The 25,966-nt window shown below is 39.1% G+C and overlaps 1 protein-coding gene across 4 annotated transcripts; it reads left to right on the top strand.

Moving 5' to 3' along the window:
• The first annotated feature begins 4,743 nt into the window (after positions 1-4,743).
• On the top strand, positions 4,744-25,879 carry elovl1b (ELOVL fatty acid elongase 1b). Of its 4 annotated transcripts, XM_084723011.1 has the most exons (9): positions 4,789-4,854; positions 18,948-19,010; positions 22,796-22,881; positions 22,974-23,164; positions 23,701-23,781; positions 23,895-23,951; positions 24,045-24,150; positions 24,500-24,636; positions 25,371-25,879. In XM_084723011.1, the coding sequence occupies exons 3-9, from the start codon at positions 22,803-22,805 to the stop codon at positions 25,689-25,691; spliced, it is 972 nt and encodes a 323-aa protein (XP_084579137.1). In that variant the 5' UTR covers positions 4,789-4,854; positions 18,948-19,010; positions 22,796-22,802; the 3' UTR covers positions 25,692-25,879. The 4 variants fall into 4 exon arrangements, with proteins under 4 accessions (XP_084579139.1, XP_084579137.1, XP_084579136.1 ...); XM_084723013.1 differs by lacking the exon at positions 18,948-19,010 and having other exon boundaries at positions 4,744-4,854; XM_084723010.1 differs by lacking the exon at positions 4,789-4,854 and having other exon boundaries at positions 18,679-19,010.
• Positions 25,880-25,966: the final 87 nt, after the last annotated feature.

The following is a 25,966-nucleotide window of genomic DNA, read 5'->3' as shown; positions in this document are numbered from 1 at the left end:
ACGTGCAAAAAGAAGCTGCATCTTGGGTGATAATTGTATGGTAGTGATAAAACTGTAGGACACATGATGAAATAAAGACTCTAATGTCATCTGTGGGGGTCATCCGGGATCTGGCCTGTGATCAAATCGCATATATTTGGTTATTCCTCTAGTTTTGGTTTGGTTTTCTGGTGTGGTGTGGAGAAATTGTCTGTTCAATTTCAATTCAAATAACTTTATTGGAAAAATCACAAACATGTTATTGCCAAAGCAACCTATTATATTAAGTTCACAGGTGTCATGTGCATGCATGCAGGTTCTATATTATACAATACAATATAGTACACTACAATGTAATGCAATGACTGGGTATCATGAAAGTCCTGACTTCCTCCGGCTGTGGTTTAGCTGCCAGAGGAGCTGATGTTCCTTCACCCAGGAGAACTCACTGTTTGTCCTCTGGGTTTAACATTTGAAACTTTTTTGGTCATTTCTCTTTCTCATAGTGAAAGTCACTAAGCGGAGGGAATTTCTCACAATAGAGTGGGAACCTCTGTTTCTACTTCTCCTGTTGAGCAGCGACCACATACATGCTCCTCTCTGGGCAGCCATGTTTGTTTATGTCAGCCTGTTTCTATGGCCAGGTGACGGTCACTAAGTCTGTATTCAGTCAGTATTAATCTCTCTTCCTCTCTCTGACAGAGTGGAGATATTCAGCCAATGAGGCCAACTGAGGTTTTCAGTGCTTTGAAAGGGAGTATGATTTGAAATGAGATGTGCCCAAAATTGTATTGCCTGTTTTTGGATGTTTAGTGGTAATGAGGAACATCCTAGTTCTGCTCTGCAGGTGTTATCTGGTGTTTTCCTCTGAATGTGTAGAATCCTTCGACAGAAGTCAGTGTGATGAGCCTCTAGTAGGTGTTTGTCCCAAATCTCACATCTGTATAAAACTATTGGTAATATTAAGTGATCAGATATTTTTTGTTCAGATTCTAATTGTAAAATTAAAGTTGAATAACTTTGTTTTTAATGTGTACATTGCCCGGCATGCCTTTTTTTTTTTTGAGTGCATTTATTGCCAAATTTAAATTTCCTGATACAGATATGGTTTCTCATGAAAGATCATGATTCTTTCTTGAAATTCATCCTCAAGACCCAGTTTTGTCAGTACTATTCCAGGATTGTCAGGTTGTGTTGACGACTATCTCTGGTTGGGGACAATAAAATGCTTAATAGACCAACTGATCTGCAATTTTTATACAGATTGAAAAATGTAGGACTTAGACAACATCCTTGTTTCACACTGTGTTTCCCTCCCATTTTCTTGGCTGACATGCTTGTTGAAAAAAGTTTGTAACGTGTATGTGATCAGACGTTATGTTCTTTGCTTGAATAAAGAATTTAGAATACTACAGAATATTTTTCCAAGGATGCTGCTGACACAGATCCCTCTGTAGTTATTAGGGTCTGATTTATTTCCAGTTTTGGAAATCAGGGTGATCAGCAGTTGAATTCAATTGTGGTTTATTTTATTACTGTAGTTACTTTATTATTTTGCCATTCTTATTTTGTATGTCTTTGCTGCAAGAGGGTCACACAGGTTTAGCTTAATGATATGATTTTAATTTTTTCCCTCCTGGTTGTTCCTCAGCTCCCGCTCGAGACTATAGGTGATCAGGCCTTTTTATATCTTTAGATCTTTTTATATTGAGTTTTATTAATGCCAGCACACAGCTTTATTCCCAGCATATCGTATTTGTTTTATTATTAATGTTGTTAGGTATTGTATTTTAATGTTTTGTATTATTTTAATTGTCTGATTTTATTTACTACTTATTGTCTATGTACTATCCAGTGCTTACTGGAAACTTAAATGAAAACCACATGGACAAAACAAAATACTCAAGAGTTGCAGTAATCCAACATATCCACTTGGGGTCAGTATGACTGTTAGTATGAATGCTGTTTTACTCTTTCTGTATTCAGGGGGTTATCAGTTAATATCCCTTTTACCGACCAGCAGGTGATTTTGTTTTGGAATATTCAAATATTTCTAGTGTCATAATCATTTACATTATAAGACTGAAAAAAATAAATTTTTGGACCATCACGGTGGTGGTATGGATTTAAAAGCAGATTGAATAAGATAAGACAACAACATCACATACTGTATAAACATAGATCATACATACATGCACTCCTGCATAAAAATGCTTAAATTCACACTGAGTGTACAACAGTAATTCTTTGAAGAAGAAGAAAGGTGAAATTATTTTGTGTTTATTAATTTGGCATCAAATATTTGAATATAGCATAATGTATGATAAAAAAAAAAAATAAGTGAAACACTACATTACTGAGAGTTAGCAGAAATTATTACTTTGACAAAATAAATTTAAAAGTTATAGTCTTTTATTTGCAAACAGTTACATGTGATCCAACCAAAAAGACTTAAATATGGGTTAAACTGAAACTAGCAACGTCCTACAGATACATTCAGCGCTTTTCCGATTTTTCAAAAACCTCCCAGCTGTGACAACATACACAGGAAACAAAGGGTGAAGCACACACATGACAGTTTGGGCCTGCTGCTGCCCTCTGCTCTAGTTTTGCTCTGAGTGTGAATGTCATCACCCAAAAATGTGACATAGGAGGAAGTGGAACCAGTTAGACATTTTTTCACCTTTGATCTTCTTCACCCAGCAGAGATAGTAGTCTCTGTCATTAGTCACCTATAAGCCACGCTGCCTGTCGCTCAGAGCCCTTGAACCAGAAACACAGATTCCACACAAAGAGTCCCAACAAACACTAAGTTTATTAAAACTGTTGTGCCTGATGGTTTGGAGGAAGTGGTACACCTGTGTTTTGAACTGTACATACATTTTTCTACTATCTGTTCTCAGTTTGAGTTGATAGAAAATTAGAAAAGGACAATTTCTAGACATTCAGGCACATATTTGAATAATATAAGATGGTCAGACACATTTCACATATTTTACTGTCAATTCAGCCTGTCTAAATTTCCATAAAGATACATTTTTGTGTTGAAATCTGTGTCTTTTCTAGAGGTGTGATGGTAAATACAGAGGTAGTAAACTGTGACTAAATTAAAGTTTTCTTTGGTTTACCCCTCACTGCGCCCCTGGTCTTATCTGTACTTAAACTCGTCACAGCTGACTGACGGTGTAGGAGGAGATGTCCTTCCTGAGGGCCTCAGGTACTGTAAGAGGGAGCACTTAGAGCAGCAGGTGGACAGTTTACTTCATCACAGAAGTGGATGATTTATGACCACACAAGCAGAGCATGTGTCTTTCACGTTGTGCAACATCTTTGCTGCAGGCTCCACTCGCTCTGTCTTCATTATGGCTGAATGTCACCATCAGGACTGCACACCCCCAATTATACATATTATACATCCAGCTGACTTGAACAGGCTGTGGGTGTGGGATTACTTTAAATAACCAGCATCAGATACTTTTTTTTTAAACATTCACAGACAAGGTTTAGATTAAACCAGGAGTAGGGCATATGTTAAATAAACTTGAGCAAAGGTATGCTTTGTATAGAATATGTAAAACATCTTGTTGCTGCTATTTGACAGACGTGTGCGAGCAGACTCTTATCTTTACTTTGGATCACACTCTGTCATTCATTCATTTGAAGCCCGACTTAACCATGATGACAACAGTGTTGTGTAATTTACTTTATGCAACAATGTACCCGCTAGAAGATAAAAACTGAGAAGAAATAAAAGATGACGGCAGGTTGCCTGGATATAATTTTACCCTTCTGTATTATTTTGCTGAAAATGTTATGGAGAGGGTGATTGTTTTAAAGAGACAGTTCATCCCAAAGCAATGGGGATGGGGAAGTTTTGGGGATATCTGCCTTCTCTGCACAAGCTGCCAAACTCAACACCAGTTTGGTAGAAATTACACCACAAGCTTTGATCATCAGAAGCTGAGTGACATTTACTTCTATTTGGTCCCATTCAGACAGAATCAGGCATTACAGTGATTAGCTGCACAACTTTGCAGCATTGTGGGGGGTGCATGCACGGGCTTGTGTGAACATCAGAATATAATGTTTTATTTCTCTTACTCACAAGCCTTCTTGCTACCTACCTTGCATGACCATAGCTGCGTGCTCTTTCTCTCCTTCCCTCTCTCAAGCAAATGGACACAAACCAAAGGAATCTTCTTGGTTCCGTTATTTTGCAGTATTAACTGTGGCCAGACCCTGATGCAGAAGCTGGGAACACCAAATAAACCAAGCAGTGTGATCACCAACTCACATGACTGGGCACTAGATTGCTTTTCTCTATAAATTGACTATATCTATATCTATATGTGTACACACACACACACACACACACACACATATGCATATATATATATATATTTATATATATATATATATATATATATATATATATATATATATATATATATATATATATATATATATATACACAAAACCTATTCTTTTCTGGACCTTTCAGAGTTAATTTGATCCTGAGATTATATAACCTACTGTATACCAGAGACTGGACAAGCCCACGCCCATCATAGGTAACCTAATTAACACTTTTATTGGTCTGAGCGAGCATCCGTTGCCAATGAACAGCTGCTAGAATAAAGCTACACCGACTGAGTTTGGTTTGGTGATGTTTGGTATTTGATAAGACAGTGAGGCCATTACGTCCATATTAGGCGACCTAGTCACAGCACTGTAGACATGACTCCACCTTTTCCCAGCTCCACTGAAGGGTTGGGTCAGAAGGAAGGTTTAAACAGAAAGGAAGAGGAAGCAGAGCTAACTTCAGACGCGAGTTGGGCGACATTAACATCCTGCTTTTTTCGACAGTCTGTGCAGGTTTGTTTCAGCTCTAATTCATACATTCAAACGCAGTGTTCATACAGTTTAACCGCTAGAAACTGTTTATTCAATGAGTTTTTATGTTAATTTCAGGTGTGTCTGTTGTTTTACGGGGGTGTTGCGCAGCGCCGTGTTCATCTATTTATTCCCTCAGATGAATTCATTTGTTGCTTGCATCTAAATACCTGCAACATTTTGGATGTAGACTAAATAAAAACAAAGATTTTGGGGTACAAATTCAGAGTAGCTTGTGTGTTTTTTTTATTGAATTAAAGTCAGGCCTCGTGTTTGGTGTTTTGCCAAAATGTGTATCCATTAAAAAAAAGTGCTTGGAGATCACATTTGCGTATTAATGACATTGGTTATTTGGGCTGTTGTACTGTATGTGTCCGCTGCTCATCATTTGCACCTGTACTGCGGACAAAGACCTCAGAGAGCCGGACTTCCTCACCACACTTGGTTTTGTTACTCCGCACTTTGAAGCAAATTTGGTCCGTTTGACCGTCATCTTTTTTTTTTGTTTTTTTTTTTTGTTGCACGTACCTGTCAGACAACACAGTGGTGTGTGGGTGTGTATCTTAACAGATAGACTATTGATTATACAAGATAATTTGGCTCCAGTTGATCAGAAGTGAAATTTAAACCTGCTGGCCGCATGTTAAAACTGCGTGTAACGGTTCACTTTCAGTGAGACTGGACGCACCTTGTTTCAGCTTTTTTTTTTTTCAGCTCCAATTTGTGACTTTGTCTTACAAAATGAGTGCAGTTCAAATTTCCTCTGACCGCTGGGTGTTTGGTTGCTGAGTGTTTGTGTATGGCTGTGTGTGTCACTGGTGATGTTACTACCTACTATGTGTTTTTTTTTAATCATGCTTGAACTCGACCTGCTTATAGTTGGTCACCTCCCATGACCTTGCTTAGCAAAGGAGAGGCTGCCCAGATGGAGGTCACTGAGGCTGTCAGTGAGGTCACAAGACTGGATAATGGTTCAGTGTTACTATTAATGGTGTCACGATTGTCTTTGACTGATGCTGAAATTGTGATGTGATTTGTGGTATTTCGTTGAAGGACATTTTGAAGTGAGTGTGGTTTATGTGTGAATCCGTACGTAGCAGGGATGTTATTGTTACATTCGTAGAGTTTGATATCACTGAAGCACAAAAATATTTATTTAGAATAGTACTCTGACATGCATTTGTTTTGGAACAGTATTTTGATGTGTATTTTTTTTGATAAGTATTGTTGTTGGAGGTTGCAGTAGAACAGCTGTTATTTAAGATCCTCAGGAAACAGGGTCCTCCTGTTCTTGTATTATTATTGCTGATATATTTGTGCATCTGTTGTTTTTTTTTAGAACCTTTTATTGTTATTTTTTTTTTGTGTGTCTGAAGCAGCAGTGATGAGCCCAAGACAAATTCCCCAACTAATCTCGAATGTGGACTTGAGAATATATCCAGAATTTGGGCAAGCAGTCCAAATCTGTTTTCTTTTCCTTTTTTTTTTTCTGGTGTGACTCACATGACTCACGTGTGAATCACATGGAATATAATCTTATCAATTCTAGGCAATTTGTATGTTGTCCTAAATTATCATTTTGCAGTGTTAACCTCTGTCTGAACAGTCGTATTGGAATTAATGAAACTTCCTCACTTTGTATCAGTGGTTCCCAACTTTTCTGACATTGAGTAAACTGACGACGCCTGACTAAGTAACAGATTTTGTGAATATTTCATGTTATATCCAATGCATAATAAAGGAACAGAGCAAATGATGAAATTAACAAACAGTTAACCCATATAGTGAATGCAATAACTGCAGGAAGTTTGTGTAAAATGAGCAATTTGGATGGACTTTGAGCAGGTTGTTAACTGTCTTTCCTGACTTTAGTGGCCTCCATATTTACTGCCTGACAGTGTGCTGCAAGAGAGGTTCTTTGTTATTGTTCTTTTGTACATGCGGGTCAGTTCAGGACTACGACTGGTTCACACTGGAATCTAATATTGGCCGAAAAAAAAAAAAAAATCTGATCAAAGCTTTAAATCTGAAATGAGTTCTGACTGGGACTCTTGTAGTTTTTACCCCATCTGCACCAGCATTAGGCCACATATTACATGCAAATATTAGACTGTAACTTTACTTCAGTAAACAAGAGTAAACAAGAGTCTTTGCCACAGGATTCTGAGTACATTGGTTAATACTGACATTGTAATGTGTCATATATAGATGAGGTTGATAATTGATAATGAACCCAACAGTCATAGAAGCTCTTGTCTAATTTCGTCATTGTGCAAGAAAGACAGACCCATTACCAACCACTCCTCACTTATGTATTGCACAATGGGGAAATTACACTGTGAAGCCAAAACCGTAGGTTTTTGCCACATAACTAAGAGTCATTTGATATCTAAATACAATCCAGGTAAAATGATCCTGCACATGGAAAGAGATATTAAATATATTTGTGCCTCTCCACGTCCAATTCTTTTGACTTGAATGTCTCTCACTAGCTGGTCCTAACTGATGCTTTTCTTATCATATGATGGTCTCCTAAGGTACACTGTGGATCACTACCTCTGTGTAGACATGTAAACATTAGCTGTAACCAACGCCTGTGAGACTGAGACAAAGGGCCTCAAGGTCAACCGCCCAGGTGTATTTGTGATAGTAATGTAAACACTGCAGCAGCGTTGTGACTGTTAACGCTACATTATTGCGTGTTGTTATCGCTTTGTCAGCTTCCAATGTAAACACACTCTATGAAGGAGTCACATTTAAGGCCGGAGCAGAGCTGATAATAAAAGTAGACGCTTCGTCCAGTTGAAATGATATGGAACCTTGTTTAAACCAGGTTTTCCCTCTAAACCTTTGCAGGCTGAGCTGGTTGTGTTTATGCAGCAGTTATTCTTCACACGGTTGATCAGGTTTTTTTTTTCCTGCTGGTCACTGAACAGCTGTTGAGAAGTGAAGTGATTTACTAGGTGGAAGAAAATGTTAGTCATGCACCTGTGTCGATGGTGTCATTGATAACTTTGATAGTTTATGGCTTTAACTTTCTACATTGTCCTCAGCAATGTTCCTCCTGGGTGTTTGAACATTGTTGTAAACTCCATATTGGGACTGTGGCTTTCCGATGGCTGCCTCTAGCAAATTGTAAAATCATTGCGCTGTACTGTGTTGTCAGTTGACACGAGGCCCATGTAGATTTGTACGATAAGTAAATCATTTAAGTCTGTCTGTGAGACCAAATTCAAGTTCCCATGATTATGAGCTTTAGAAATAATCTGCAAAAAACGTATCCGATTCAGGGTGCACAATACGGCCAAAATCTTCTATCACAGTACATGCAATTTTATATCGCGGTAATGGTATATAGCACAAATTGTTCTGTAAATTCAATTAAACTGTTTAAATATAATCATACCATACATATTAACGTGTGATTTTCTTTTATTTGGAATGTCCCTTCAAACAACTGCCTCACGTGAAACAACACTTGACTTACAAATAAAAGACCCTTATCCTGCAGCAGTTTGTAAACCAGCTCAGAGGTGCATTATTACCACCCACTGTCACTCTCTCCATGTGAGAATGTGGTAAGTCTTCATGCTGCAGTCACATTACCTTGTGAGGCAGTCACATGAAAAGCCAGCCTTGATTTGCTGCATAGCCTGATCCCACAGTGATATTGCTGAATGTATTAAGTGGACGTATGATATTGTCTGCTGTCAATCTCAGGCCCCTGAATTGAATGGAATCAAAAATCGTGTCATGGCAGACTTTGTGATATCAGCAAATACTGTATTGTTGTCCAAAAAATCGATTATATCATATCTTGATGAAACTTGTGATTTGCATCCTTACTAAGTGACATATTTAATATTTAATTCAATGCATAACTAAGAGTACAGAACAACATGAACTTTTCAATTAACACTAAGTGCAAAAAGTTTGTGTAAATCGGGTGATTATTTCCTGTGAATATTCCACCAGAGACGAGTTTTCCTGATATTATTAGTAACTTTTTATACAGTTTGCTCTGTATTATGTATTTTTAACAATCACACATAATTAATAGTGGAGACCGGGACTCCAAGGTTGGAAACCAGTACTTTATACTGTCATAATGCCCGACTTATCTCTGAAATAATTACTTATGTAGGTTAAAGCATGAATATTACTCCCACGTCAATGAATACAAGCTGCTGTAATATATTATTTTATCTATTAATATTTATTATATTGGCTAATTATAAGTACAGATGATCAGATATATATTTTTTCCTTCTGATTACCTGAACATTGTGTATTGCCAATTAGAGAACTGATTTAAGACCAGTGTGTTTTAAAAAATATGTATTCTTAAACGTCTGGCCTGTTTGTTGTGCGGTAGCAAGTTTCTGTTTCAGTGCTAATAAATTACGTGGTATCACATCCGTTCATAGACTCGCATTCTCACCCATACCTAACAGCAGTTCAGGCGGTACCTGAGGCATTTACGATACTGATATTGTAACAGCCCTCGATTTAAGTGTCTGCAGGCTACACACCCCAAATGGCAGCAAAAAGTTAATTTAACAAACTGAACTTTTGACTCCAGCTCTCTTTTGAACAAAGTAGTCGCTTGCTTGAATTTTAGCAGCTAGTTTGTGATTGTATATTAAGTTTGAGTTTTCTTCCTGTGGGTGGAGAAGCTATCATACCTGACATTCAGCATTTCATTTGACTGCAAGGTCATTTAAGGATGTCGTTATTTGTTACAGTCACACTTTGGTTTTTAGTTGACGCAGGGTTATTTTTATACAGTATAAATCTTGTCTGGTGCAACTTTCAAACCCACCCAACCCCCACACTTCAGCCTCTTGGTTGACAGACAGATCTAGAGGAAGTAGCGTGACCACCGGTCCAAAGTTCCCTTTGTTAAAAACAGAAGCATGTGATTACATTGATGGGGTTTGGCCAGAATTTCTACATACTAAATTTTGAACCCACATGCACCAGTAGTTTTTCACCCTTTTTAGTCCAAAAGTATTTGCACGTTTGACACTTATGTGGAAGTACTTGTCATAGTAGCATGTTAGGTATTCTTGACAGACATATTGTCATTCCAGTCGTAGTTAAGTGTTGCATAATCCTAACCTGTCTACCAGGTCTTTTTACCCTTGCCCTATCAAAAGTCTAAAGTTGTTTTGTTGATGAGTTTTAGCATGCTCTCCCATGAGGCACCTACAAGGGCACACCCTTGAAGGGGGGTGCTTCCAGATGTTCAGTTTAGAAGTAGCACAGTTCATGTCCTATTTGAAAAACTTGAACAAAATTGAAGTTTCATTTTTTTGTGTTGGTGTAATTTTGTGTCTGCAGTACTTTCTTTTACTAAAAACAAACCCGCTAACTGTTTTTAAAGTTCTGTAAGCGTCAACAGTAACATTGAGTCTCAACATTCAGATTTCAGTGGGTCGTTTCACGAGAGAAGGGGGTGTTAATGTTTCAAGTGGTGGCTTGTTTTTGGGTTTAGTTTGAAACCTGTCTCCACGTACTAAACTGGCAGGATACTCTACACAGGGTTCCAGTCAGAACTTGTACATTTTTGCACAGTCTTCTTCATTGCCCCTCAGTGTACCATCACCTGCTCAAGACTTGTTTTGTAGGTTTGACTTCTGTTCAGTTGGTTATTCAAACGTTGAACCTGCCCCCAAACAAATCTTGATTTAATGAAAAGAAAAGGGGGCACAATTTTCAGTCTCTTGTCTCTTGAACCTTAACTGGCATTTAATTTAATGGCCCTCAGGCTTTTTTTTTAAGTTGACAGCATTATTTAATGAATTCAGTCATTTTAAAGCACCATACAGTCTCCTTCCTGCATGAGAGTAATAAAATGATGAGGAAGCTGTGTGCTTCACTGTGTTAATATCTGTCTGTGGTGGTGGAGAGCGCCAGGCGCCTAACGGTCAGTTGAGATTTTATCAAAATCCATAATATGGCCTACTGCTATTTTCATATTGCAGTTGTAGGCCATATTTGTTCAAGGCAAAATGTGTCCATATACAATTTTAAATGAAATATTGTGCTGCTCACATGTCCTGGTCTACACATCCCAATGCACAGACACAGGCCCTGCAAAACTCACACCTTGATCATTGGAATTTTTCAACTAAAATGAAAATAATGATGTAACATAATTCCGTCTGTTATTGCAAATCATATTGCAGTATCAGTTAATTTGATCTTAATTAGCTTTTTTCTGCATATGACAGTATTTTTTCAAAACCGTTAAGCCGTTAAACCAACACAGAGTTGGTTTAAGTTGTTTAATGTTGCTATGCGTGTTGGCCCGTCTCATTTATTACTGCTGATCGCTGCTCGCTCACTTAACATTTGACTCCGGGTGATGGTGTAGAAAGTATTCACAGTACTCTTAGCATTTGTTTCACAAAGATAATTGTTTAGACATTAAATCAAAGCATGCTTGCAATCACTGCCTTTTGTAAAGATGAAATGCAAGGTAAGCAAGTGCGTGAAGTAGGCTATCCAGTGGTTCACTGCCCTCAAAAACATCCAACACAGGGTTAGGGTTAATTTTCTTGTGCAAAGAATCGATTATCTGATAATCTTGCTAAACTGCTGATTTACTTGTTTGAACAGTCAAGTTCCTCACCCTGTTTGTCTTTATTGTGGTGCCATCTCCATGTTCTCAGATCGCAGTGATTACATTGAGCGCAACTTCATCGTAACTGATGAGAAATGATGGCCAAATCTTCAGTACGAAAATAAAACCCAAGTTAAGATAGAGTGCAGTTACCCTTTAACATTGTGTAAATATTGTCACTAGAGCTGCAACTATTACTCGATGACTTATTAAATTAATCACCAAATATTTTGGTAATTGATTATTTTTTTAAGAACAGAAGTCAAAATTCTGATTCCAGTTCCTTAAATGTGAATATTTTTTGGTTTCTTTACTCCTCAAGGGCAGCAAACTGAATATCTTTGGGTTGTGGGCAAAATGGGACATTTGAGGATGTCATCCTACATTTTGGGAAACACTGATTGACATTTTTCACCATTTTTCTTACATTTTATAGACCAAACAAGTGCTAATTGAGAACATAATCAACCGATTGACTATTTGCAGCCCTAAATGTCATCTCATGTGCAGCCTAAACTGACTGATCTCAAATTACAGTTTCTAAGCATTATCATGTGTAACAGTTTTTGCTCATAACTTCACGTGGAATCAATAATTTATGCTGGACTCCTTACTATATCTTCATGTGTGGACACACAGACTGAAGGATGCCACCATGCAAATTCACTTTCTCTCATGCACCGTACGCCTGCAGGTGTTTCTCTACAATCTCCTTCACCTTCAGCTCATTCATAAGGACGATCCACTATTGTTGTTGGTGGAAAGTTCCAGAAATCTGAGTCCCTGGTGGGTGAGACCTACAGAGGGGACAGGGAGGGAGGGAGGGAGGGAGGGGTGTGAAAAGAATGAGAGCAGTGTTAAACAGTCGTTCTTGTCTGAATACTTGCAGGAAGGGGTGATACTGCTCCCCCGCCAACACCTACACCTACACCTACACACACACACCCTCACCCTCACCCAAACACAATGAAGATGAAGATGGTGTAAACATGTCAGTCTCGAGGCAAGTCCAGCAACATTCCTGTGCTGGGGGGGTAACAGTTACTACGACTTAAAGCATTGGGTTTTTAGTTTGTTTTCTTAAATGTGTTTTAAATGGATGCATTGTGCTCAGTTTATTTTCATGAAGTTACGATATTCATCTTTATCATACCACAAATCTGCTATTCATGACTGAAAACCGATGGACACGTTCAGATCTTTGAGGGTTATGTGCAGCCGCTATCTTAAGATCTTGATTTCTTTTGGATGAACGGAGGACATTTGTAAGAATAAACACTTCATTTGGATTTATGCAGCTTGCAATGTTGCAAAAAAAATTTGACTTCCACATGGCTTCAGTCCAAATTAGAATTAATCCTGCAGGGTTGAGGCTATTATCAGAAGCAGAATTAGGTTTAGTAGGCAGTAGGTAGTAGGTTTTAGTGCATAACAAACATTAAGTAGACATCTGTAAAGAGATACAAAGTAAGTACAGCAAGTCAAGAAGTACAAATATAAAATTCACAAAATATAGAATTTAAGACCTTTTTTTACAGGGGTTCCCCTCAGATTTAGTTCCTGAAGAACTGTGTTAGATTTGAGACATATGTGATTCATTACAGGTATAAAATATCTCTGACAAGGATGACCGTAACAACTGAGACCCCTTGATGACGCACAAGACCTCCTGAAAGCCTCAACAAAATTTTATTAGGGTCTGGAACAATATTTCAAAAAGTTTAACTTGCAATTGACCCTTCACACATCCAGATGGCAGCTGTCCAATGATAGCTTAGCAACTATAACTAGAGCTGTCAAGCTTTCCATATCTCAACATATTGAAGTGCTGGGCAGGAGGTTCTGAGAGGAGCGATAGTCTGTTTCATGAGTCTGGACGGTGGTGTCTTTTTTTTAAATTTTTTTTTGTCTCTCAAAAACATGAAACACAACAGCACACGTGTGGGAAGTGGATTAAACTCCATCTTCATCTGCTCTAACATAAGCTGCACACATTAGCATGCTCGGCTGACTAACACTAGCGTACTAGCTGCGGTAGCTTCACCTCCAGCTGACCTTGTTAGATACCACTGCATTTGTACTGTGGGGGTTTGAGGAGGAGGATGTGGGCTGGTGCAGATTCAAAGTGTGTTGACAATGATGCATCTCACTCTGGTTCACTGTCTCAGGTCTAAGCCGGGTTAGCTTCGCCTTATCCCGACTATCTGGCTGGGTGACAGTCTCAAAGTCCACTGCACTAATCAGGTCCATGTGCTTCCTTTTCCCACATTAATGAGTGTATTTCTGTTATATATCATGTTATCAGATATACCTGCCGCATTTCACCATCTGACCAATGTTTTCTGAAATGTAAGCTAGCTTTAGCCTCAGTCTTTTAGCATTAATGTTATATCATGTGTGCAGCTGTCAGGTAACTTTGCATTTACACTTTCACTGAGTTCTTCTTTAAAAACGTGTCATATTTTAAATGGCAGCTGGAGGTGGACTTCTCGGCCGACTCAAGGAGTTAGCAGTAGCTTACATCAACCAACTACACTTATGAAATCTGCTTGTGAGTTGTCATTTTAGCCAACAAATCCCACCATCATCAGCTAGAAATGAGAAACTGCTTTTGTTTACATCTCTAAGGATTCAAAGACCTCGTTTTTCAACAATTACTCCCAATTTCCATGTTAGATCTGCCACTATTATCACTGTGCACTGCATTTATGCAGTGCAAGTATGGAAAGTTTAGCAGGCTTAGCAACAGTAACTAAGGACGGCGTTGCTTAGCGAAGGGTCAGTTGTCACTAAAACATCTCTTAAAAGCTTAAATATCCAGTATTCATTATTCAAGCTGAAAATAATTGCCATTGTATATTTGGTTTTTCTGGTAAGGCCTTCTGCCACGGGTCCGCAATCCAAATGTTGAGAATTTTAGAAAACCTAACTTAAGTCCATACAATCTCAAAAGTGGTGAACCCCCACCCCTTTGCTTCAACATCATGGTTTACACTGTGTAAAAAGAACAGACTCATATTGCATGTTTAGTAAGACTTGAGCAAAACACTGAAGCACTTTGTAGGGGGAACCCCCCTAATTGCTACTGTATGTTTTGCTGTGATGGGCCAATATCAGTCAGATATTGAACGTCTGTAAGACAGTATTTGCCAGTGAAGTTAAAAAGATATAATTTTAAGCTTTACTGTGTGTACTGGTATTTCTAACTAGGCAGATGCTCTTGGGTTCACACCCTTTCTCTGCTACACTCTGTTGAAGACCCTTCCAGTTTGTAGGTTATGTACCAGAATGGCACCAATTTGAAATGGGAGCTATTTAACTTGACTCGTCGCCGATAGCATAATGCAGCTGAAGTAACCTTCGTATAATCCAGGTACAGCAAATATATAGGCTATATGTCATGTTAGAGTGACAAAGCAGCAGAACCAGTTTTGGATGAGACCAGCTTGTGTAATGCAACTCGTTTATCTTGGTTGTTATCTTGAGACAGTTATGTCAGTCGTATCTGGATTGAGAAGACCAGGTCCCCAGGTGACTGTGTTATCCTTGTGGGACAGGAAGAGCATGGTGACTAATGCCTTTGTTTGTCATCCCCCTGGCTTGATTGGAATGCGAGTTATTGTTTTTGGGAGGTGACACTAGTATTCATTTAACTGATAATCTGTTTCAACTTGGCAGTCATTCAGTTTTCAGCTTGATGTCACTGACATTCAAGACTTTCTGCTGACCTGTTTAAAACTTGCAGGAAGAGGCTATAATAAATTTTCCCTGTGTCCTGTATGATCTGCCAAGAAAAAATAAGCTACCCAGATTGTTGCTAGTTCTAAACTCTACATACATACACACAAAATTTGCTCATCCTTGTACTTGTTCGTCATATTGCATAGCTTCACCTAAGATTTGTACAGTGTCGCACAGTGACATGGCCTTGGCAGCACTGTCAGGCTCCTCACATCTGCGTGTGACATGCTGGTGGAAATTCTGGGAGACTTGTGATCACTGCTATAATGCATCAGCCACACACACGTTGGATCATCCATTATGAATTAACACATTAATTCACACACTTGAATCCAGTAGACTTCCTTTGATTTGATGGAACTCATAATGCATTTCAAGATGAGGTTATTGAGGTAAAGTCACTCAGTGTAAGGAACTGATTTCTAAAATGCGGCAGATGTATTTTGTTTGGCACTGTACCCTGGAATCAAGGTGTATCTACAACAGAGTCTAGTCTCTAGAATTAATTGACTTTCACCTCTAAAGAACACGTGTATATAGTTTCAATAACTTACACATGTAATGTATATATATAGACTTTCTTTTTTTTTGGGGGGGGGGGGGGCTTTAATGATGGGACAGCTGAAGATGTGACAGGAAATGGGAAGAGAGAGAGTGGGGGAATGACACACAGCAAAGGGCCATGGGTTGGAGTCGAACCCACGGCCGCTGCAGCGGACTCACAGTCCCCGTACATGGGATGCGTGCCCTACCAACTGAGCTATCCAAGTGCCCCAAAAAGCATACATTTTTGAAGAGACTGAACTATTCTTTGTTTTTGTTGTAATTTTGATTTTAATCATAAAAATCTTCCAAATTACTGTATCTCTGAACTGTCTTTGACCAGATCACACACATTTGGCAATTCTATGTGACCTCCTTTTTATAATTAATGTAATATATAAATATCATATAGTAAATATATTTGTCTTTTAATTACAGTAGTAAATACTTTTACTTAAGTAGGGTTACGGTGTGTGACTTTTAACTTTGCTTTAGATGAATTATGTTTTGTTTTGATTGGATGGATCCTTTCAGACACACTGGCATTGTCTGAAATCCGAATGAGGGCTCAGATCAGTCAGTCAGAGAGCCAAATAACTATTGTAAACAACCGTAGTCGGCAGTTCCGCATCCTTCTGTCGTCACTTTGTCACATTGCTTATTTTTCACGGTGGAAAGGGGTGTTGGTGTCACAGGACGAGATGACTATCATATTTTAAATGGCTCTGTCAGCGACTGCAGCAAAGGCCGAAGATTTATTTTGCTGGAAGGTGTGTTTTGGTATTTGGAGGAGGGGCTAAAATGGAGCGCTCCCCTCACTACCAGCACCACCCCCCTGAAGGGACAGAGTGACAGGTAAAACCAGCCCAGTCAATCAGATACAAATGTTGTGTATCACTGAGGGCACTGACAGTCACAAGATCACCTTTATAGGACTGTCTGTGATTTGAACATGAACAGCCAGGTTCAGCTGTTATTGACAAAAGAACAGACAATATGCTTTTATTAGCAATTCTTTTAATTGCTGTTTGTGCTCAAATGTAGCTATTGAAGGCAATAAAATACAATGTCGCTTTGCAAGACTATCTTAGTTTAGTATCGGCCTGTAACAGTAAATGCTGCCTTGTAGATTGATCACACGTGTGATTTTAATCTCAGAAACACACGCCATATGTGTAGTTTTATCAGACCACATTAATAGCACAATTATGACCAAATTATAAATTAAACTACAGGGTTTCCCATGTATTTCTGCCTGGATTTTCTGTTAACCTGCTGCCAAAGACATATAATGATCCCTGACCAGAAAACGTAAAGGTTACTATTATTATAAGGTTTTGTTCCTCCTTGGAGCAGCTGGGTGTGGCAGTGAGATCAGAGCAAGTGATTTCCTATTGGGGATAGCGAAGCCTTCTTACACAACACACTCGGAAGAATTTAAAACATTATAGTATGAGTCATGTCTTCCCTTTTTACATTTGGCATTTGCCATACGATCCAACTCTGAATAAACATTTAGATTATATGATTGGTTATGATGTTTCCTGGCTTGAATGTAATAGCTTTTTATCTCGTAAGTTTATCCTTTGGACATGGAGGCCGATGTTTAGAATTGGAGTATGTGTAGGGTTTGTAAGGGTGTTGGAAATCCTTGAACATTTGAATTGTAATCCAACATTTTCCAGTGTTACATTACTTGCATAATAAATATGTTCCTGAATAATTAGTTCTCTTTTTAGATAACGAAATAAAACTTTTTGGATATTGGCTAAGACATGTTGTATAGGAGTCTACTTACAGACAGGTGACTCATTGTAAAACATGAAACTTTGTTGTGTTTTCCTTAATTTGTCACCCCTCTATAGAATTCTATCATGAAACATAATTTTGATTATTCATAGTGGGGCCAGTCACCCATTATTATTGGTCAGCTGATATGATCATCCTGATATTTGCCTATTATTTTTATTTTACAAAATAATATGCAGATTGTTTTTGGTTTTGTTTTGGTTTTTTTTAGTTTTATAGGCAGCGTTGTATGTATATTTAGTTGTTATTCTTGGTTCAAGTTGTTCGATTTGTTTTTTTTAGTTCTGTTGCATATAGTCATATTTATAATTATTAAAAATAACAGCGAAAATTTACAGTTTCAGTGCCCTGATGCCATTTTAGATCAACAGTATTGCGGATATAGCATTATACATTTTCTTTTTACTTGCTACTATCGGCATCAGCCTGAAAAATCCTGTTTATAGCACAATAACATCTGAATTAATGGAGAAGTGAAATAATGTCAAGTACCACGACTGTGAGGTCCTCGAAACGTTTGAAATGTACCTTTAAACTTCTTGAAAAGTTCTTGAATCTGTCTTTGGAAGAGGTTTAGGAACCCTGTCTATGAAGCAAACAAGTAATTGTAAACGGTGCACTAACTTTTGCAGACAGTAAAGAAAATTACAGGCTTCCAAAGCAAATGGGAAGTTCAATAGAAATAACACTTTAGCCATGATATTGATCGTTTCTCAACACGGAGAGAAATGGATGCTAGTTTTGCTTAACGGGTGTTGGCTGGGTAGGGAGCCGATAAAGGCGTAACAATGGCCCCCTTCATGATAACAGAGTCTCCACTGATTTCTCGCCCGCTGCCTGTGAATAATATTATCAGCCCACCCCTGACAGAAAACTTACAGGGCCGCTCCACATTCATGTGTGTTTCTATGTGTGTTTCAGTGGGTGGAGGGTGTGGCCAGGAGAGTAAAAAGAGGGGGAAACTCGAGTTGTGAAGTCAGGGCGGCGGCCTGAAAGTAGCAAGTCGCGGTTTATTCCTTTAGTTTTGTAGTGTGGGTTTAAATAGGGGCCATCTCACACTCTCACCCCAGTTGTACTCGGGACGCTCGCCTGCACACACAGTGCTTGCTGTCTCTCCGTCTCTCCGTGGCTCTGCCTCTGTCCCTCCCTCTCCTTCTGTGAGCTAGTTATTCATCCACTGTGTGAGTCAGGGAGGGTGGGGATTTGGACGACTGCTGTACCAGTCACACTTTGTCAGTTTACTTTCTCATTCCCTTACCCCATCTCTCTCTTTCTCTCTGCGTTTCTCTGCCTGCTGCTCTGCTGTGTTTTTTCTCTTTTTGCTGCTGCCTGCCCGCCTGCCTTGCTCTTATAGACTGGAGGGGCTTTGCCGTGCTGTGAAGGAGGAATTTTAGGGGAAAAGTCTCATCTCAACAAGGTAAGTTGCTGAAATCTTGAGGTAGAAGGTGAACTAACTTGTGTGTTGAGTCTGCAAACGTTTTGAGCAGCTCTGGGCTTTTTTTTTTTTCCACAGGAAAGGTTTCTGTTCTTCTGGTGTTTTAGGATGTCAGGCTCTTCTATTTGAAATGTCCTTTTTATAACAGATACTTCATGGTGTGTTTGACTAATGGGCTCTTGACTGCACCTTATTTTTTTTTTTTTAATTCGTCTCTGCTCTAGTTTGTTCATCATTAACTCCTACCTCATGAGCATGAGCTCTTTTTTTCCATCCCTATGATTCATTGACATGGCTCTCGTAGGAAATACCCCCCCACCCCTCACCCCCCCCCACCTTTCCACTGCACTGTAGATTTAAACCAGCCGCCTCCTTGTCAAGTATACCTAATACTGAAGGAGTGGTTATGGTGGGACATAAAGAAGGGGTAGCAGTACGTCTATGTTGAAACAACTTAATTTTAGTTTGGTCACACGAACGGACTGATGTAGCTTAGGGCTATAAACCATGAACATTTCTCTCTGGAGGGGACAGACATTGTTTCAAGGTAGACGGGCACTTCAGTGGTCATGTGTCTCCAGCTAAATTGCTTCACAGCAGCAGACACTTTTGCACCCCTCGCACAGATATGAGGAAGTTCCTAACCTCTTGTGGAATTACTGCTAGCATTGCTGATATAGCTCAACAACAATAAGCACATCACACAAGCCTGAAATCAGTCAGGTGTTGTCATTATTATTATGTTTACTAGATGCAAGAAATGGCACAGAAGAGCAGTGAGGTGCAGTGATTGTTATTAGTAGTTCTTGTTTTGCCGGTTGATGGTCTGTGGTTTCACTGAGCTGAACTGGAATGGGACTTCTTTTCATTTTTCTTAAAACCTCTCTCTTCATCTGGGATTTAGGATACAGAAATGTTTCCTTTATCCTTTATCTGATGATCATAAGACTATCCCCCTGACTTCAACAGTTTTTTTTTTTTTTTTTTATTGGTCAGGATTCCTTTAAAAAAAAAAAAATCACTCTCAGGGAGTCACATGTTGCATGTTCATGCAGTATTGTGAACATGAAAACTGGTCATAACTTAGCAAATCTGAATCACCACCTTGTGTCTACAGTATAATTGGATTGGACTCAGATTTAGTTTGTTGGCACCAAGAGCCACTTTTCTGTTTTCTTGTGTATTCAAGACTGCACAAACTGAAATGTAATGCAATATAACTGAGAATTTTGGCCTTTAAGAACTCCTTTAAGATGAATTCAAATTTAAACCATGTGACTGTCACTACACAACTCAAGGTCACTGCTACCTGTAACTAAGATAATATCACTATTGATGATCTGATCAACCTAACTCTTGAGAATTTTTCCTCAGAACAAGACAGACTCTACTCACCACAGACATGATGATACTCTTGTTGAAATGTGAGGCGGCTGACCAAATGCCTCATCAGCGGTTCAAAAACAACCACAGCTTTTTGTGTAAGAGTTTTCTGAAATGTCATGTATCTGATCTGTTATACAACACCACCATTTTGCACTGTTGGTGATAACACCAGAGGCCTGCAACAAGACACAACTCTGGTTTTCACTATGTCAGCGGAAGGAAGTTAGTAGTTGCAGCCAAGTGTAGCTGTCACATATGTTGGTCAGGAATGGTGGACTGGATAACCTGGAGCTGGGAACAGGAAGATCGGACAGAGATGTGTTGACATTGCCTTGAGGGTTACATTAGAAAAAAAACCCTGCGGTGAACAAACTGCTCACAGCTTGTGAGATTTAATCTGTTTTCACAGCAGACTTGTGCTCCATTTTAACTTTGACCCAGTGAATGCACTAACATAAGCAGATCAAGGACTATTATATTTTGGACCAGTTGATTTGGATTGTGCAAAATGGGCTACTTGATATCAGTCTATTTATTTTATAATGTTTGACTAGGGTCATTTCTACACTGTAAAAAAAAAAAAGAGTTGAGCTGTTGAAACTTGGGTTATAATTATCATGTTACAAACTTAAAAGTTGTGCAGACGTATTGTCTTTTGTTGAGATAATTTACTTTTCTCCTTTAGAAAAACTTGAATGTTTGAGTAGAAATCCCCAAAATCCACATTGAACTGTAAACCTTATTAGTCATTATTTGTGTGCTTGAAAAGTAAATTGTGGAAACTGAAAAGATTAAATTAACCGTTATTAACTTAAATGAGCTCTTTCAATAATTGTTGAAATACAGATGTTTTTGTTTCTAAAACTTAAAGATTCAAGTGTTTCCTAAGAAAGGTACATTATCTCACCTAAGGATTAGAAGCAAAAGCAGAACTTTTTTTTTTTTTTTTACAGTGTGACATGAGAGTTGTTTTACATTAATTCAGGGACTTGGTTCAAGACTTAATAACCCTTCTTCCCATATCTGATTTCCTACATTTTATGAAGTGATGTTGAGACCAAGCTTAATTCATTGTTAGCAAAATGCTCAGCAGCAAACTTGAGATGTCTTTTTGCTGAGTCCTCTCTTGCAGCAACACCTGCATGATCTCCGCTCCCTGCCCTTCATTCCACAGCAAGAAATTATTAGCTTTTAATTATATTGGCTTAAGGAGGGCAGCTCTTTAGTCCTTAGGCAGTGAAAACTCAGAGCATTGTAGATTGTACATCAAACAATAGCTCCCTCTGGGTCGACTGTGGCGAGAGGAGACCGCGCCCTGTGTGTCCTCTACTTTGTGAACACACTTTACAGTTTACACTTGATATGGCGAGCTTTTGTCAACAGAAACATACGCAGGTCTGAAAACCATTGCGACATTCCTGTGTGCGTACGACATGTTCTAGCACTGAATGCTTTTCACCATGTTGGTAGTGTAACTGATAAATTCAGCTGCGGTGGTTACCACATAAGAAGCAACGATCATTGTTGGTTTAAAGAGCGTTTATCAGTGTTCTGCAGTTTTTATTTGTAGTTCAATGATCTTTATCAGTTGGCTTCATTTAAGAAGAGCAGATTGTTGCATGTTGGTGGTGTGTCTTCACTTCTGGCACGACTCCTGACAAACAGCCAGTAGAGTGCCGCCTTACTGTGGGATGAGGGATGCCCTCCCAGTTTCTCCCTGTAGCACCTCCTCTCTAATATCAGGCCATGTCTGATGAGTGGTTGGAGCCGGGGCAAAGCATCCTGGGATTTTTATTGGGAGGGTTTGTTTGGTGAGGGATAAGTTGTTCTGTCCCAGTAATTGCATTTTCGATCCTGCAGAGTAAGTAAATTTCACAAATTGCTTCTTCTTAAAGGCATTTGTTGGCCATGGCTGATCACCAGGAAGACCCAGGCAGTGAATAAGACATGTGATTTTTATATGTGACACAAGTATCCGTTCTAGAAAGAGAATACTGTTATGATTTTCACTGTCTAGGAAAAGTTGGTTTACATTGTATAATCATGCCATGCATTGTGTTGTATTAATTGTGTGAAATGTTACCATCAAAAGGGTTTTTTGGGCGAGTTTTTCTTTACATGATCAAAGCCACGACCTTCCATAGAAACTGAATAAAAGCAGTTTGAAAGAGACTGGTACATTTGAACTACTTTGACTCATCAAAAATGACAACATCTGGAGTGAGATGACATTTCTGACATGTGCATCTTTTTGGACATAAAATTGGTCAAAATATTGTTTTCTTTGAATTGCTGGCACTGAGGTGGTGGAAGGGTTTTGCTGCTGTGTTTGGCTTTAAAGCTAAAAATAATGACCTTGTTTTTTTGGGGTTTTTTTGTAGATAAAAGATGGCAACTATGCTTCAAGGGATTAAGGAGCTTGGCTCACATGCCATGGACATCTATGACTACCTCTTGGCGGGAGTTGGTAGGTGATTTACCTGAATAAATCCAAAAAGGTCACACTGTGTATTATGTTTGTTTTTAATGTAGCTGTGTCTCTTTTTGCCCCCCTTTTAGATCCACGGCTGAAGGATTATCCACTGATGCAGAGTCCTATTCCCATGTCCGCAACATTGCTGTGCTACCTGTTCTTTGTACTGTACCTTGGACCACGAATAATGGCCAATCGCAAGCCATTCCAGCTAAAAGAAGCCATGATAGTCTACAACTTCATGCTAGTGGCGCTGTCGATATTCATCGTGTATGAAGTAAGACCCTGTTTTTTAAAGTCTCTAATCCTTGCAATGACTGTACTTTTTGCACATTGGAAGATTTCATGTTCATACAGCGTGGCTCTCCATGGCTCAATGCCATTTTTTTTTCACTTGTCCAGTATGAAACCTGCTTGCCTGAAGTCAGTTTTTATGTTCCCCTGTAGAAAATGTTTTATTTTTTAGCAGTTATCAAACAACAAGTCCAAAATGATGTGTACAACTCAAAGATACTCAGTTTAATGTGATGGAAAACAAAGAAAAGCAAGAAATCCCCATATCTGAGAGACTGAAAAGAGCATTTTTCTGCCATTTTTGCATGAAAAATTACTTATTTGATTAATCATTTATCTTTACAGTATGGTTCTTTTAAATGGTCAGATTTACAATCCTTACTTGGCATTTTACTTAACCCCAGGCAAGTGGGCAGTCCTTACTGCTGAGCCCTGCTCTCAGCATGGACATTTGCATAGTTTTGTCAAACTTTAATCTTTAAGGGTCCTCAATTAACTTTTAATTATTTTTCTGTTCAGTTCTTGATGTCTGGTTGGGCTACAACGTATACCTGGCGATGTGATGCAGTTGATACGTCTGACAGTCCTCAAGCACTACGAGTAAGCCACCTCTAACCACTCAGTCATATAATTCTTAATTAATATGAAGTGAAATTAATATTTTGATGTTTGTGCACCTCTTTTTTACCGTCTGTCTTCACCCTCCTCACTAGATGGTCCGAGTGGCCTGGCTGTTCTGGTTTTCCAAGATTATTGAGCTCATGGACACAGTAAGTTCTGTCTTGTTTTACCTGCTGACATTGACCATCGATTTTGGACACTGTGGTTTGTGGCTTTAACTAATCAATGTCCTCTTTGGTCAGATCTTCTTTGTGTTGAGGAAAAAACACGGCCAGATCACATTCCTGCACATCTTCCACCACTCCTTCATGCCCTGGACCTGGTGGTGGGGCGTTTCCTATGCTCCTGGTGAGTACACATTAACTAAGCAACAGTTACCAGCTGAAAGAAATTGAAAATGATTAATGGAGCAGGATCAGGTGACAGGTATGGTGTCTTTACATCATCCTGCAAGCCAATCGTGCACCCGCTGAACTGCGCAATGAGTAATGTTGTCCTCATTTCTGCTTCGGTCTTGCTAAAGTCCTTCAAAAACTTTGTAGTTCAGTACTGAATTCTGTGTAGCCATGAAATGATTAACCACGAGTCTGTGTAAACTCTATGGCCTCTACCTAATTGATTTTTCTTCAGAGGGTTCTTTGGTCACACTTGTCTGAGTCATCCTAATATTATTCATGATTATTACCCCCGCCCCCAGGTGGAATGGGATCTTTCCACGCCATGGTGAACTCCTCCGTCCATGTCATCATGTACTTCTACTATGGCCTTGCTGCTGCTGGACCACGCTTCCAGAAGTTTTTGTGGTGGAAGAAATACATGACTGCCATTCAGCTGGTACAAACAACCTATACCTTCTCTGTGTTTTTTTTATTTCTCATTATTAATGAGAATTTTGCCTGTTGACCCTTATGTCCCACCCCTTTTGCTCTGTGCTCCAGTAACATTTGAGCAAACCTGCTATCTGGTGGAACTTTTTCCGTTCCTTTGTCCTGTACGCAATTTTTTTGAAACGCAGAACCAAATTCTGAAGATGCTTAAAGGATAATGGACTATAGTCACATCTTAAGTTAGCTATGTTAACAAGATAATAGCTAAAAAGCTAGCTGATGATTTATGTAGATTAACTTGCATTTTATTAACATAAGCTATCAAATGTAACTAGCTGGCTTGTGCTTTCAGAACAAGCTGCTAACGTAAGATGTCAATAGACCTATATATGTTGCATTTACAGACCCTCCAGGATCATCTTTTAACCATCTTCAAAATGTAGTTTTCTTTTCAACACAAGCCTAGAGCATAGCATGTCTAAGTACAGAAAACAGGAAAGGAGAAAGTTGACAGAGGTTTCATGAAAAGGAGCAGGACTAAGGAAGGGTCAGCTGATCAGCACAGGGACAGTATTATGTAAATTTAATGCCTTTATTGCTCAGTGTCTTAAGCTACTTTGCTCATTTCAGCAGGTGTTTTCTATCTAAAAAGTTAATGTCTGCTCCAAAGGCATCAAGACAAATTCCTGTATGTTTATTTGTAGCAAGTGCTTGGCCTGACCCCTGATTTCTTCCCAACAGACCCAGTTTGTCCTGGTATCTCTCCACGCTACCCAGTATTACTTCATGGACAGCTGCGACTACCAGTTCCCTATGATCCTCCACCTCATCTGGATGTACGGAACCTTCTTCTTCGTGCTCTTCTCCAACTTCTGGGTCCAGGCTTACGTGAAGGGCAAGCGGTTGCCAAAACAGGGCATCAACCAGTGTCACAACGGCACAGCTGTCTATGCCAACGGCAAAGTCCACGAGAACGGCAACGGCATCAGCCACGGAGCCACCAACGGCTCCACCCGCCACGAGAATGGCAGCACTCACATGGGCAAAATGAAGAAGGCTTAGGATATCCAAAGATAAATTATGGCTGTGTTTCTTGTCCTGTTTTTAGTTTTATATGCAAAACATTGGGAAATTACATGGTCAATGAATTCCACAGTCGGGGTTCCACATCTGGTTGGTTTTTCATTTCTTTGAGTTGGGGAACCAGTTTTGGAACACACAATGTATGAAGAGAAGATGTTTTGACCTACATGTTATCTTCACTGATGTTGCAGCAACCCTCCTAGTTCACTTTCACAAAAAACCTACTTGTCTTCACCCCACTTATGTCCTCCTGA

This window comes from Lutjanus erythropterus, chromosome 7 (genome assembly GCF_056507025.1).
Source record: "Lutjanus erythropterus isolate fLutEry1 chromosome 7, fLutEry1.hap2, whole genome shotgun sequence".
Classification (NCBI taxonomy): Eukaryota; Metazoa; Chordata; class Actinopteri; order Lutjaniformes; family Lutjanidae; genus Lutjanus; species Lutjanus erythropterus.
This window is presented reverse-complemented; position numbering and strand designations above follow the sequence as displayed.

Coding starts and splice junctions, on each gene's coding strand:
- elovl1b (XM_084723013.1), top strand. CDS start 22,803: ATGGCAACTATGCTTCAAGGGATTAAGGAGCTTGGCTCACATGCCATG. Junction 23,165..23,700: donor CGATATTCATCGTGTATGAA/GTAAGACCCTGT, acceptor TTTTCTGTTCAG/TTCTTGATGTCTGGTTGGGC. Junction 23,952..24,044: donor TTATTGAGCTCATGGACACA/GTAAGTTCTGTC, acceptor CTCTTTGGTCAG/ATCTTCTTTGTGTTGAGGAA.